Here is a 15227-nt window from a genome sequence, read left to right on the forward strand (position 1 = left end):
TTCACACCCATATAATACTACTGTTTTGTATATTTTAACTTTTAGTTTCTTAGATATTGAACAAAAGTTTATGAAGAGAGAAGTAACATGCATTTCCTGAATTAAGCCTACTTTTTATTTCCTCTTTAATATAATTTTCACTTGTTAATATTACTCCTAAGTATTTGAATTTGGAAACTCGTTCAAACGAGTTGTTATCAATAATTAGATTTTGATTATTACCTAACACTTGGTTTCGGCCTGTAAGCATATATTTAGTTTTCTCTTTGTTAACTTCCAAACCTATCTCTTTAGCAGTTTTGAAAAATATTTTAGCATTATTCTTAATTGTATTTATATCATCCCCTAATAAGTCTACATCATCTGCATATGCTAACAACTGAGTCATACCATTTAATTTTAGTCCTTCTTTAGTTTCTTTTACCTTCCTAACAGCATATTCTAAGGCAAAATTAAAGAGCAATGGAGATAATGCATCTCCTTGTTTTAACCCATCATGAATTGTAAATTTGTCAGACACATTAATACCCACACAAATTTTACTTTCTGTTTCACTGGTGCATACTTTTATCATACTAACAAGCTTCTTAGGTACTCCAAACTCGACTAATATATTATATAATTTATCTCTTTTGACCGAATCATATGCTTTTTTGAAATCAATGAATAGTTGATGGACATTTTGATTATATTCCCACTTTTTTTCAAGTGTCTGTCTGATGTGAAAAATTTGATCTGTAGTTGATCTGTTACGTTTAAATCCACATTGATAATCACCTATAATTTCATTAGCATATGGGGTTAGTCTTGTTAAAATAATGTTAGATAATATTTTATATGTTGTTGAGAGTAGAGAAATTCCACGGTAATTATTGCAGTTCATTTTATCACCTTTTTTAAACACAGGAACAATTATGGATTCTTTCCACTGTTGAGGGATTTCTTCTTTATTCCATATTAAACAAATTAATGTATGAATTTGACATATTAACGAATTTCCACCATATTTAATTAACTCAGCTGGTATTAAATCAATGCCAGGTGCTTTGTTATTCTTTAGCCTTTTAATAGCATCTATAACTTCAGTCAAGTTAGGTTCTGAACTAAAGGATCTGCTGTGTGCATTTCATTTACTTCTGATTTATCTCCTACATGAACATTTAAAAGGTCATTATAGTAGTTCTTCCATCTATTTAGAATATCGCTTGGGTCAGCTAGAAAATCACCGTCTTTATCTTTTATCAAGTTTACCTTAGGTTGCCACCCCTTTCTAAATTCATTTACACCTTTATATAAATCTCTGATATTTTTGTTTTTGCTGTTTGTTTCAATTTCGTTAATTTTGCTTTTCAAGTAATCTCTTTTTTTACTTCTAAACGTGCGGTTAACTTCTCACTTTATTCTATTATAATTGCTTAGATTTGTATCATCAGAGTTATTTAACCACCTAAGTCTAGCCTGATTTCTTGTTTCTATTAGATGATGACATTCATTATCAAACCATGGCTTACTTTTTCTTGGTTTATGGTATCCTATACTTTCTTTAGCTGCTGATTCTATTGCAATACGTATGTGCTCACAATTCTTATTTACATCTGTTTCATTTATATTTTCATCATCATTTAAATCCTGCAAAATATCAAATCTATTTGACAGTTTAATTTGGTAATCTTTCTTAATTTTTTCATCAGCAAATTTTCCTGTATTAAATTTTATTCCTTTTAGATTTTGTTGCTTATGATTTATCACTGCGAGTCTTTCTCTTAATTTAGCAATTACTAAATAATGGTCACTGGCACAGTCAGCACCTCTATGTGTACGAACGTCAATTATACTAGTATGCCTTCTCTTATCAATGAGAATATGATCTATCTGATTATTAGTTTTACCATCTGGAGAAGACCAGGTATATTTATGGATATCTTTATGTTTAAAAGTGGTACTTTTCACAATTAAATTATTTGAGGTTGCAAAAGTAATCAATCTTATACCATTATCATTACTTAATTCATGAAGACTTTCTTTACCAATCGTGGGTTTAAATGTCTCTTTTTGGCCAATCTGTGCATTACAGTCAGCATTCAATAGATTCTGCCTGAGATAAATAAAACATTAACTTCGTAAATTTTTATCTTTACATTCACAAAAATATGATCAAAATGGATGAATTTTAAAATTAAGTTACAGGCTATTTATTACAGTTACAGGCTATTCTGTTCCTTCCTTAATAAGTATACCATCTACAAAATGTAGTACGAATTGTTTGCAATTGAACCACTTTTTTTTAAAAAAAAAAAAAAATCAGAATTGGACTAAATTTCAGAGCACTTCCATTTATTTTTACATGTTTCTTGATGTAATGGGTAATATATTTGAAGCTAAAACAGCTCAGAATCAACAATTACATTTTTATGAAATATTGGTAGTTTATTTGCTATGTGATTTGCCACCTGTAATCAGGTTTTATTTTGCTTACAGAGCAGGGTATGTGGGGAAATGCTGGCGAGCGTTTTGCTAAATTCATCAGACTTATTCCGAGTGGACCTTGATGGAGTTCAAGTGTTGGTTCCTTACGTGATTGACGCTCTGGAGATTGTTCTTCCCGAGAAAGAATTGAAATTGAAGTGAGTATTATTCACTGGAGATCTTAATTTAGATGCTTATAAGATTATTGATTATGTTTTCAATATACAATGCTCATTCCATATATAACTGGAAATATGTTGTAACAAATATTTATCACAAGCACCAAAAGAACTACAGTACTATGTTTCATATTCCCCCTCTAGTTCAATGCACGTACACCAGCGCTTGATAACGGCAGGAAAGGAAACCTTTTGGACATGTGCGTAGCCACTCATGCATCACTGACTGGACTTTGTCATCATTCTTGAAACTCGATCAACTTAGTCCATCTTTCAGTGGGCCAAAGGTGTGGAAAAGAGTGGTTCAAATCCCACTTTAAACTGAAGGTCCAGACCCGATTACCCTTACTTGTGCATAAAGTGGACTTAAAACACCAACTCAATCAATTATATTATGTTATACCATTGTTTTGATACAGTAATAACATATGTTTAATTTATGTGTTTGTGCTGTCAACATTTAATTTCTAATGTAAATACTGGTAAGGGTTATTGTTGGTGTCAAAAGGTCTTTATAACACTTCTTGCAAGAATTTTCCATAGTTTTTTTATTGAATCATTGGGTTTTGTAATATTTAAGTTTTGTTTTAATAGTAACATGTGTTCATAGTTATTATTATTATTATTATTTTCAGATCTGGGACTGTTCCAAAGACTGAATTACGAAGAGCTTCAATTCATCTGTTGTTGTCAATGCTCACCCTCCCACTACATTTCCAGGTATGCACTGTTTTTTGTAACCAATATCCACAATTGGTTTTGTACCTTACCCCACAGAGTGTACATATATCAAAATTGTAATAAAGACTGTTCATTTTCTATTGTGGAGAAGTTATCCATGGTACCACAATTGCTAATTTCAAGAACATTCCTCCCCCCACCCTTCAATTCATTGTGCAAACAATATATATCGTGTCGCAGGCCTAATGGCTCAGCACTGACTTATTCATGTCCCCCAAAAGACTGCGTTTGAGATATAAACCTCACGAGATTAAATAAAACAAAATATGTTTTCTATCTAGACCCCTAACCATCGTGATTGAGAATGGCAGATACAAGGGAAGATGGAACTTACCCTGTACAAGCACGCAGAGTCTCGAACCCTCCCCCCCTCTCAATATTCTCCACCTCTCCTCTCAAACAGATCTGACCCTTATCCAATCACTGCCTACCCTTCTGTGCATATTTTGCAATTGCACCACGTTCACCCTGGCACTGACCGGACATGTCCCCGAGAAACTCCTTTCTCATCATCTTTGAGTTGGGAGACTCATACCTGGACCAACAGACATCCCAAGATATCCAAACACACCTAATTCCTAACCAATGCTGTTACCACTTCCTACTTTCCAGAATTTGCGTATCCCATGAAGTATGCCAAATGCAGAATGTTTAATGTTTTGCAAAATGAAAGACGCACTAGTAAATTAATGTACTGAAGATAAGTTACCGAGAGGATTGTGGCAGTGTCAATTGAAATTAATAGTACTCCAGAAAAAAAAGAGTTTCATAGATAAGTGAGTGTTTCTTCTCCATATGTAAATTCAGAAATTTTATATATAAAACTTTGGTCATTTTCAGAAATGTAATTGCCAGGATCCCGGGTTCGAATCCTGGTCTAGGCATGGATGTTTGTGAGTGTCCATTCATGAATTTTCATCATATCATCACTCATCCCCTCTTCGCAAATTAGGCCAAAGTGGCAGAAATGTAATTCATGTAAATAATGTAAAATTTCTATGTCTACAGCAAAAACATGAAATGCAAGAAAGAAGTGAATGGAAATCTAGGGATTTCAGTTGTAAATGTTAATAATTACAGAGAAACTTAGTACTCAAGGAACCGCAGTGGTCTAGTTGGTAGGGCGTCTGACTGCCATGCAGGAGATCCAGGTTCGATTCCCAGGGTGGATGATCTAAGGTCAGAATTTTTCCTGGGCCTCGCCGATGGTGCAGTGGTAGCGTCGTCACCTTGTAATCAAGGGATCCTGGTGGAGGCACATAGTGGTTCGGATCCCACTTTAAACTAGGTGCAGTCTCAATTAGCCTTACTGTGCATAAAGTGGACTTAAAACACCAACTCAATCAATCAGAGTCAGAATTTTCCGGCCTTGTCCCCACATAAAGCAGCTCTGCGGTTCACCCAGCCTCAAATCAATGGATACCTGAGGGCAAACGGGGCTGGGGGGATAAAGGTGGCCAGAGCATGATGCTGATCACATCAGCTCCTAAATGGCTGAGATCGAGAATGTATGGGGCCTTACCCCCACATCACTTAAATATGCCTTCATGGCATGGTGCAATATGGACGGGGAACTTTTATGTTTTTACTTAGTACTCACGTTTTCGGCGAAGCTGCTTTTAGTTTGTCCTATTAATTCTGGTGACCACTGCCACCATCCCCGTTGAAACTTGTTGCGTTGTTGCTTGGTGCATTTATAATGTTTTTTTTTTGTTAATGCCACCATCCTGTGTAATTATTTATTATCACATCTCTCATTTCCCAAAATATGAATAAACATTAATAGATATTAAAGCTTACGTGTATTGTAAAATAAAACTGAGTATTCATTGTGATACTTCTTTTTGACTTTACAGAATTTGCAAATCAAAGATTTAACCTCAGCACCAGAAAGGAGTCATTCTGCACCTCTTACGTTTGCTCAGTTGAAGCCAAAACTCATGAACCTACTTATAAATGCTTTGCAAGTGGAATCGGACCCTCAGAACACTCAAATGCTTCTTGGTAAGTTTTATTGTGCATTGGTTCATTAATAAAGTTACATATACAGTAGAGCGTCGATTATCCGAAGTAATTGGGGGACATGGGTGTTCGGAAAACTGGTTTGTTCGGATAATCGAACTGTACATGTTTATTTGCCAAAAAGAAGTACTGTACAGTAAATTTATTCATAAAAACAGGCATCTCTTTAAGTATGTATTACAAAGTAACGTACAAAGGCAACTTTAGTAGGAATATATAGTATGTGGTACACTTTATTAAACAAAAATATGTACATATTACATACGCATTTTGCATGAACAATACACACAGTACACAAAATTAACGTTTAAAAAAATCCTTTATTTTGGTCTGTCTAAGCAAGCCTACACGCTTACGAGCAGCTAAGTCACGTACTTTTTTCATTACAGATATCTGAAAGTGAGCGAGTACACAGTTCGGTTAAGCGGTTGTTCGGTTGACCGACGTTCGGATAATCGACGCTCTACTGTATATGTAAATTGCATGTAATTATGTGCAAATTTTTGGATTAATTAAAATAATGAATATTAATGTATAATTTATGTGCCCTGGTTTTGTAAAGTAAGTATCCAAATACACATTTTTTTCTAGTGGTAAATACCATTGTGACCACATATCTTGCATACAGTGTGTACATAATCTTCGGACCCACTTTGAAAAATTTATTTGCAACAACCTATGAAATTTATCACCATCAGAAATTCAAAATATTGTAGAGAATACATGAAAGTTTTTTTACATGGCAATTTGGTTACAAATGCTCTATGTGGGAACCGTGGGTGACCCGACAAATGTCTACACGGTAATCAAACTCCTGCCAAACATGGCTCAACATGTTCTCTGTAACTGTGGCTGTTGCTTTCTCAATTCTCCCCCTAAGTTCCACAACATCACGTGGAAGAGGAGGGACATAAACAAGGTTCTTCACATATCCCCATAAAAAAAATTGCAGGGGGTGATATCGGGGGACCTAGGGGGCCACTTCATCACACACTAGTCACCGTTTCCTGCACGACCAATCCAGCAGTTGGGAAGCTCTGCCTTAAAAAATGCCCGAACAGCACAGTGAAAATGCGGAGGAGCTCATCTAACTGTAGCACATAATTTTCTGAATCATTGTTCAACAGCGATATTAACCAATTCTGTAACATTTCAAGAAACGACTGCCCAGTTACAGTTGGTTCTGGAAAAAGAAAGGGCCATACAATTTTCGGCGAGACAAAGCACAAAAAACGTTAACCTTTGGAGAATCTTGCTTTGTTCCATAATGGCATATGACTGGGTTTTCCAGTCCCCAAATTCTACAATTGTGCCTATTCACCTTCCCACTTCTATGAAATGTAGCCTCGTCACTAAAAATTAGCGTATTCACAAAATCACCTTCTATTTGTTGCAATTCACAGCAAAAATCAAATTGCCTATCTTTATCTTGGGGATATAACTTTTACATTAACTGAACTCTATACGGTTTCATGCTCAACTTTCGACGTAAAATCTTCCATACAGTCATTGTTGGCATACCCAGCTCAGATGACGCTCTGCGTGTAGATTTCGTGGGACTTCTCGTAAATGCTTCTCTCACTCGTTCAATGCCACCTTCACTCACGCCTGGCCTACCATCTCCTTTCTTTGCACACAAGCACCCAGTGTTAACAAATTTTCGATACCAATTGAGGATCACCTTTCTGGTAGGAGGTTCTTTCCCATACTTGGTACTAAATTTCTGTTGGATATCTGTAGCATTTTTTGATTTCTCAAATTGTAGCACACAAAAGACCTCAGGTTGAGAAAGTTCCATGATGAATATGACACTCTCTAGCGGCAGAAAATGGAACTACTAGAAACACCTGCAATACAAAAAAAAAATAACTTTACTCTTTAAAATAATCTACTTTGTTACTCGATAGTGCTAACATTTTGTCAACAATAAATTTTTCAAAGTGGGTCCGGAGTTTATGTACACACTGTATATTAATTTAGGAAGTAAACGAACCATTTATGTTCCAAAGGTATAGACATCTGTAAATTTTATATCTTCTTTATCTGTATCTGTATCTGTAAAAGTTTCGTATCTGTCCATAGATATTACACTTTAAAAACATTTAATGGCACTGTGTGTACATATTAGGGATGCAACAGATTATTATGTACTCTACTGTTATTGACCAATATAGGCACATTGGTTTATGTCAAACATTTCTAGAAATAGCCTGTAACATAATGCATATGAGTAAAGTAATATAACTCATGAACCATGAGTTAGTAAATATGCAGTTTGCTTTTCTAACATGAGTTAGTAAATGTGCAGTTTGCTTTTCTAAGGCAAGGTCCATCGGGCTTGATCACATGTTTTCTTAAGGTTTCAAATTCATTATTCAGGTGCTTTGTGAAATGTTCCCACTTTATGCAGGGTGTTCCATTCAAACCTCCCACATTTCAATTCATCATTGCTAAAAGGTTATGAAACTTAATGGAATGCGAGTGGTACTAGACGAAATGTGGGAGGTTTGAACGGAACATGCTGTACATTGAATCAGTACACTTGTGGTTGGTTATTGTTACCTATTTTTAATTGGTATTGAATCTGCTATCAAATATGTATAAAATATTAAGTATAAACTAATATGAAATTCTTACTGATAAAATATCAATATTAAATTAACTAGTCCCGCATTCTGAGGGCCTCCCCGATTGCACAGTGGTAATGTCGTCACCTTGTAATCAAGGGATCCCGGGTTCGATACCCGGTGGAGCCACATAGTGGTTCGGAGCCAATTTTAAACTGTAGGTCCCATCTCGATTAGCCTTACTGAGCATAAAGCGGACTTAAAACGTCAACAAACAATAGTCCCGCACTGTGTCAGTGCAGTCTATGGTGCAAGCTTTGGGCTCCAGCTACGGGACGCGAGCAAGTTTGAGTCTCCTGGAGGAAGTGTAACAACTTTTCCTGAGATTTCAGCCAGAGTATGGGACCAGTGGCCACCCACCATCATGAGGAAATTGGGAGCTTTGGATGGGTAGTGTTTACCCGGTCATGGAAACGTACAATAATGACTGAGAGTTCAACTTGCTGACCACACGTCACCCCTTAACTGGTTGTATGATCTCCCACCTCTTGTGGGAGTGAGGCCGGCAGTTGGTAGGTAGGCACTGGCCCTCACAGACTTCTGCACCACAGTTTATTATTATATTATTATGTAAAAATAACTAATCTAATTCTAATAACTGATATTCTTCCAATCAGTATATAATTGCAGGTGCTAAGAACATGATTGGTTCATTAAGCTTCTTAATTAGTGCATGTAACCATGCAATTGCAAATGGATTTTACTGTGAAAAACAAGCTGCATATTTATACAGTTACTGTATGTTATAAATAAAACCCGGATTTCTATGTAATTACATATTTTTTCCTTTATATGTACAAGCGTGGAATTAAAATATATTGACGAATTACGTCAGTAGAGATGTCACAGTGAAGTTTTATATTACATATTTTTACATATTTTACTAAATGTTACATATTCCTAAGATATGAAATATTTTTTACATAAAACAGTCCTTAAGAGGAAAATCCAATGAACTTTTGGCTTACTAGTTAAAATAGTATCTTCTCACTTCCCCTCCCCATTTCCAGGTCTAAAAAAATATAGTAACTTAAAAGTGCGATTTGCCTTCGTTGTACGTACATAGCAGTTCGTTGATTCGCCGCATCGTAACAATTACATCAAGATTCGACAGTGTTTCAGTTTCCAGTTTGTAACATGGAGCGGCAAGCAACACACAGCGAACGAAGAGAATCAACAATGGAAGGCGGCAAGTGCAACGCTGAGAGGCACTTACCTTTCATCCGTACATTGTTGTGATCGTTTTGATTTTTGCAGCCGGCGGCGACAAATCTTGAATGAAGTATTGTTAACTCAACCATAGAATTTCGTATATATATTTCGTCGCCTTTTCATTTTAACCATTGGAGTTTTAAGAAGAGCTTGCCTCAGTATTTAAACAGTGTTTTAGCTGTAGAAAGCTGGAATGGCTCCGCCTACCTCCTCGTTATCTCAAAAGTTGCGATCTTGGATAGCAGTCGATGATGCATTTACTACGGATGGTAAAGTTATTTTTTGTCGAGTGTGCGATAAAAAAGTTGGGTGCACTATGAACTCTCAATTAGATCAACATGTTCGCACTTCACTTCATGTGAAAAACAAACAACTACGGAGTGAAAAGAAGCAAGTTTTACTAACCCAGATGCAAGAGGATTCTTCATTCAGTGTGTTTTACAAGGAAATGTGCGAAGCAATGATTGCAGCAAACATCCCTTGGTATAAAATTCAAGTACCGAAGTTCCGGGATTTTCTGGAAAAATATTGTGGCCGTAAACTTCCTGACGAGTCAACCCTTCGAAAGCGATATCTTCCACATTCCTACAAAGAAACTTTAGAATCAATTAGGGCAGAAGTAGGCAGTTCCTATGTGTGGATTTCCATCGACGAAACAACTGATGCTTTGGGACGGTATGTAAGTAATTTCATTGTTGGAACGCTAATTGCTGATTCTCCATCTACACTACATCTCATTGCATGCAAAGTTCTAGAGCATACTAATCATTCCACCATAGCACGATTTGTGAATGACAGTCTTAAATTGTTGTATCCGGATGGCGTACAAGAAGAGAGAGTTCTTCTCATGTTCACAGACAGTGCGTCATACATGTTAAAAGCTGCTACGGCACTTAAAGTGTTTTATCCTAACTTGATCCACTTTACTTGCTTGGCACATGCTCTCCAACGCATTGCTGAGGAGGTGAGAGGCAATTTCCCGGAAGTCAACCAACTTATTTCTTCCACGAAAAAGGTGTTTTCTGAAGGCACCACAACGTGTGCAAGTTTACAAGGAACAATTGCCAAGTGTACCACTTCCTCCGGAACCTATTCTTACTAGATGGGGCACTTGGATCCGGGCAAGTAAGTTTTACAACGAACATTTTGAAGAAGTGAAATCTGTGCTTGACTCATTTTTGGCGGACTCAGCTGTATCGGCGCTGCTCAAAATCTCTTCAAGGACACCAAACTTGCTTGCGATATGGCATACATAAACAGCAATTTTGGTTGGATTGATACAAGCATAAAAAAACTTGAAACTGTTGGGCTTCCTCTCCTGGAAGCCATGGATATATATGAGGATGCAAGAAAGAAACTGTCTGCTGTTGGAGGAGATGTGGGAGAGAAAGCTCGAAGAAAATTTGACGCAGTGACTGAAAGAAACCCAGGTTACGTCAGCTTATTTACAGTGAGCCGCATTCTCAATGGTGAAACAGTTAACCCTCCCAATGATATTTCTCCCGACCACATTCACCTCCTGAAATACGCTCCGGTTACTTTTTGTGACGTGGAGAGAAATTTCTCTGCGTACAAGAACATATTATCTGATCGGCGACAAACATTTACTTCTGAACATTTGGAAATGTACCTGGTAACATATTGTAAGTTAAATAATTAAATTACAAGACCAAAGGTAACCTGAATTTTTGTAAGTGCTTTTTGAGTGAAAAATTTGGGCAACGAAAATTTACTACTGAACATTTTGAATGGTACCTGGTGACATTGTATATTAAATATTGAATATATTCAAATTGTGGTTAATATTTTTGCTCTATAAGAACATAAAAAATACTTAATGTAAGCATTGTAATATTGTAACTTCAATTTTTGTAAGTCTTTTTGAAATAAACATATCCCTTTGTGAGGAAAAAATGTAACAAAAATAGGAAGTAACGTTTGTAATAAATATTTATAGTACATATTTCATTATGAATTTACATATTTTTTACATATTTCAGACATTTTTATTACATATTTATGTACATATTTTAGGGGTTGATATTACATAAAAATCCGGGCTTTAGTTATAAAACATGTAGAAATAGTAACAAAATTGCATAATTTAACTTTAAGTTACAGGGTATTGTATTGCCAAATTTATGGTCAATTTTGCCAATACACTGGACCCTTGATTTTTACGTATCCTCCATTATACATTAGATCTTCATGATCCCAATAGAGCATATAATAAATAAATAGATTTTACATTTTCCTGCATTTAAATGTTTTCCATATTTGTTCATGGAAAAACATGAGAACAAGGTTCCACTGTTGCCATATGCCTGTGTTAGCAGATACTGATTAATGTGTGCTATGCTCATGAAATATATAAATTGTAAATATTGAAATTTATTGCTTTGGGTCTATTCTCAGGTGGTTTGCTTTTGAGTGTACAGGATTCGGCAGCCTCCGAAGAGGTGGAGCAAGTTACGCAGCCTGATGTTGGAACCGGAGCAGACACAACGTCAAATTTGCTGTCTTCAGGTGAGCCTTCAAGTGTATGGTTTGGTTGTCTTCTGTTGTGGTTGTGTCACTTCTAACAATCCTAAAGTTATTCTTATTATTGGTGTGCTTTTTTGTTTGTGCACGAGTGATGCAGATCAATTATCAATAATCCTGATTTATATCAAGCGTAATTGTTATGTTCATTATATGTTTTTACCCTATATTGTGAACCAGGTATAGTTAAAATTTCAGTTTTTCATGGATTTATACAGCTCACCATATATGATGGTTGATGGACACAGTGGCATAGTACACAGTAGAGTGTCACACAGCTGCAAGAGCCAATTTCAATTGAATCTGCTCCTAGCCTAGAGACATGGTCACCAGGAATTCTGGCAACATCATTGGACTGTGTCCATAGTGTTTCTCCCTCTCCATGCACAGTTATCAGCAATCATATGTGGCAAGCTGTATAGACACGAAACGCAGCATACATTATTTGTATTAATGCAGAAAATTTTACCTAAGAGATTCAACAAGTTTATCCTGGAAAGTTATACATTAATTTTGTACAAACCAATATATTCTTCTTACTTGTAAAAATTCAAATAAATACTTTTTAAGTGAAAAAAGCTGGTTCTTACATGTCAACAAATTATGAAAATAAACTATTAGTCTCAACTAGGACTGCATGAAATCCTATCTTGATAGAGATTTTAGGAAATTATTTCCCAATTTTCGGACTCCTTGAAGTCTGAAAATTTGAAATTGTTGTGTATTAAAAGTGCTTAATTCTGGAAATGTTGGAAATTTCTTGGAAATAGTTTTCCTTCCAGAAGTGTTGAAGCAAACACTTCATGGAGAATTATTGATCAGAATTCAAGAATTTCACATTGTTGGGAAATCCAGAACATTTCCCATCCTGAAATTTTACAAACTTTGTCAAGAAACGGCATCCTCATCAGGATTGTTTTTCTTTCCCATCGTGATAGTATTTCAACCAAAAAAATCGTCCCTCACGTCCCTAGTCAAAACACACATCTTCCAAAAGTCCAAAATTTCAGGTCATCCTCTCGCCTTTCTGTGTGACAGAAATTGTACCATGGACAGAAGGATTGCAATGCCAAAAATTATGATGAATTTCTTTTAACACTAGGGCAGGTATAGTCTGGTGTCCTACCATTACAGAGAAAACATGAAGGTTAACTCTCAAATTTGGAGTCTCTTATCCTCACGAGGCATGTGTTGAGACCGCAATAGTATATTTTCATGATTCTCGTTAGTATAATATGTTTCAAGAAGAGAGGGAATTTTGGTGCAAATTTCCAGCAAATGTCCAAAAGGTTATTGGTAAGTATGTAATGTTTTTTGTAACAATTGCCTCATTTCTTGCTTAATTCTATGTTTTTATAGCATCTCATTGTGGTAAATGTTACTAACATGCATCAATTGTTTCTGTTTTTATCGTGAATGTCAAAGTGGATTGCTTATTGTAATTGTGTTGTGGCAAGTTTCTAGTGCAATTCATAGTGGTGTTCTTAACCAAAAGCATTCTTGTGTTAATTTTACATACACCCATAGTTTATCTTACAGTAATGTTCTGTATGTTCCTTTGATCAAGGCAACAGTGAGTCTTAATTTTTCATTATGTGCCATGCTTTTTTATTTTTTTTATTTATTTAGCTCTGATAAAGTTTTCTGAAAACTATATCAAATCTTAAGTATGCTTTCCCTCTATCTTTTAAACTAAATCTAAAGCAATGAAATTATGTCAGTCAAGGTCACGCCACCCCAGTCAAGGTCACGCCACCCATGTCAAGGTCATGCCACCCATCGACAGTGTTGCCTGTAAGCAACAATTTCAACTTTCAATAATAATTCTGGAAAAATGTTAGAAAATAATACTTAACGTAAGGAACATTACGAGGTATTTTGTGAACTGAAATACTTTCTTGCCCTTTCAGAAAAAAATTAAAACACGTTTCCATGAAATTAAGGAGGAAAATTATTATTTTTTACTTCAAACTGTAACAAATAGTGGAAGCAGCGACACAAGAGGGTTGAAAAAAATAGTGAAACGTTCTTAATGTTGATAGATGCATACAGTATATTTTATACACAAAATGTATATGCATTTGAAGTAAAAAAGTAAAATGTTCCAAGATCCGCAAAAATTTTTGAGTTATGTATTGTAAAATATCGTCACTGGCTAACTCATGCTCTATTTGAGCAAGAAAGTTTGTAATAAAACATTGAAATTAATTTTAGAAACATAGAGCATCTTTACAGTGACATGTCAGCTACATTTTATGTTTTATTTCAATCTTACGCCCATCTGAGTGCTACCCGTGACATGTGGCCGGCTACATTTACTTACTGAGGAACAAAATATTTCCTGTAAAGTCCACATATTTGTACTTCGTCCACAGTAAGAATCATCACAATCTCTCTGTATAACAGTGGTGGCACCAGGATTAATCATCTAGGGATGCTGGGGGAATGCGGAATCAAATAAAGGGGGTGCGTTGTTGAAAATAAAGAAAACATGAAACAAAGATGTACATATTTAAAACCTACCAATCAACTTTTAGTAGGTTTCTATGAAAATGTGCCAATGAAAGTGAAGACTACTGCAGCAATTGGCTTAATTTTTGTGTATTTGTATTATTTAGCACCACTTTCCTGCCACTTTTGACCAATCTCGTTGATGAGGATGAATGATTGGGTGACATTGATGAAGTATGTTCACAAAGAACACAAGGCCGGGACTCGAATCAGTAAACTTCAGTGGTGAGATCAAAATTCACCACTGAGGCAGTGTTTCATTTTTGCAAGATTTTACCACCATCAACAACAAACACATGTTTTGCAATTGAAACGAACAAGGCTTGTTCAAGGAATTGCAGTGGAATACTATATTATGTATTTGCAAGAAAGTGGTTATAAAATGTAAACCGAGAACGACAAACAGGCCGACTGAATAAACAAGGCAGAAAACAATTCTTAGCAACAATGCTGACAAAAGAGACACAGCAGCTGCTACTACATCAAAGCCTCTGCCGAAATTAAAGATGTTTTTCTTTGATTCTTCGTAACAGGCAAGATTTCTGAAAAACTTGTAAATGTACCCAATGATTATCTAATTTTTTTTAATGTCCGTTTGGCAGACACGTACACCAGCATTACTTCCACCTGCTAATGTACCACATGTAGGATGCTGTCATTCATAATGAATACAAAACCAAGTAACCCTTACATAATACACCAGTGAAGATGAAATCTATTGTAAACGTACAAAGCACGAAAGAATAAGTGTTGCAACCCTGGAGGGCCAGTGGTGTGGAGGAGGCAAGGGGAAGTTCTGACCTTGACTGGACTGTTTTCGTGGAGAGCAATAGTAGAATATGAACAAACTATATTTGAGAAAGCAAAAGAAAAACGAACCTGCATAGAGCTATAGTTGCTTTTCACTGAATCACACATGGCCAGCACA

The 15227-nt window shown here is 35.8% G+C and overlaps 1 protein-coding gene across 8 annotated transcripts in view; it reads left to right on the forward strand.

Annotated features, from left to right (window-relative positions):
* Positions 1-15227, forward strand: part of LOC145989681 (ral GTPase-activating protein subunit beta) — a 112606-nt gene that overhangs the window by 47321 nt on the left and 50058 nt on the right. For all 8 annotated transcript variants that reach the window (XM_083124895.1, XM_083124896.1, XM_083124899.1 and 5 more), the window contains 4 exons: positions 2479-2624; positions 3281-3365; positions 5243-5390; positions 11663-11773. In XM_083124895.1, coding sequence (XP_082981021.1) covers positions 2479-2624; positions 3281-3365; positions 5243-5390; positions 11663-11773 — 490 coding nt within the window. The remainder of the gene's footprint in view (positions 1-2478; positions 2625-3280; positions 3366-5242; positions 5391-11662; positions 11774-15227) is intronic.

Source organism: Lepisma saccharinum, chromosome 7, assembly GCF_977018435.1.
Source record: "Lepisma saccharinum chromosome 7, izLepSacc3.1, whole genome shotgun sequence".
Taxonomy (NCBI): domain Eukaryota; kingdom Metazoa; phylum Arthropoda; class Insecta; order Zygentoma; family Lepismatidae; genus Lepisma; species Lepisma saccharinum.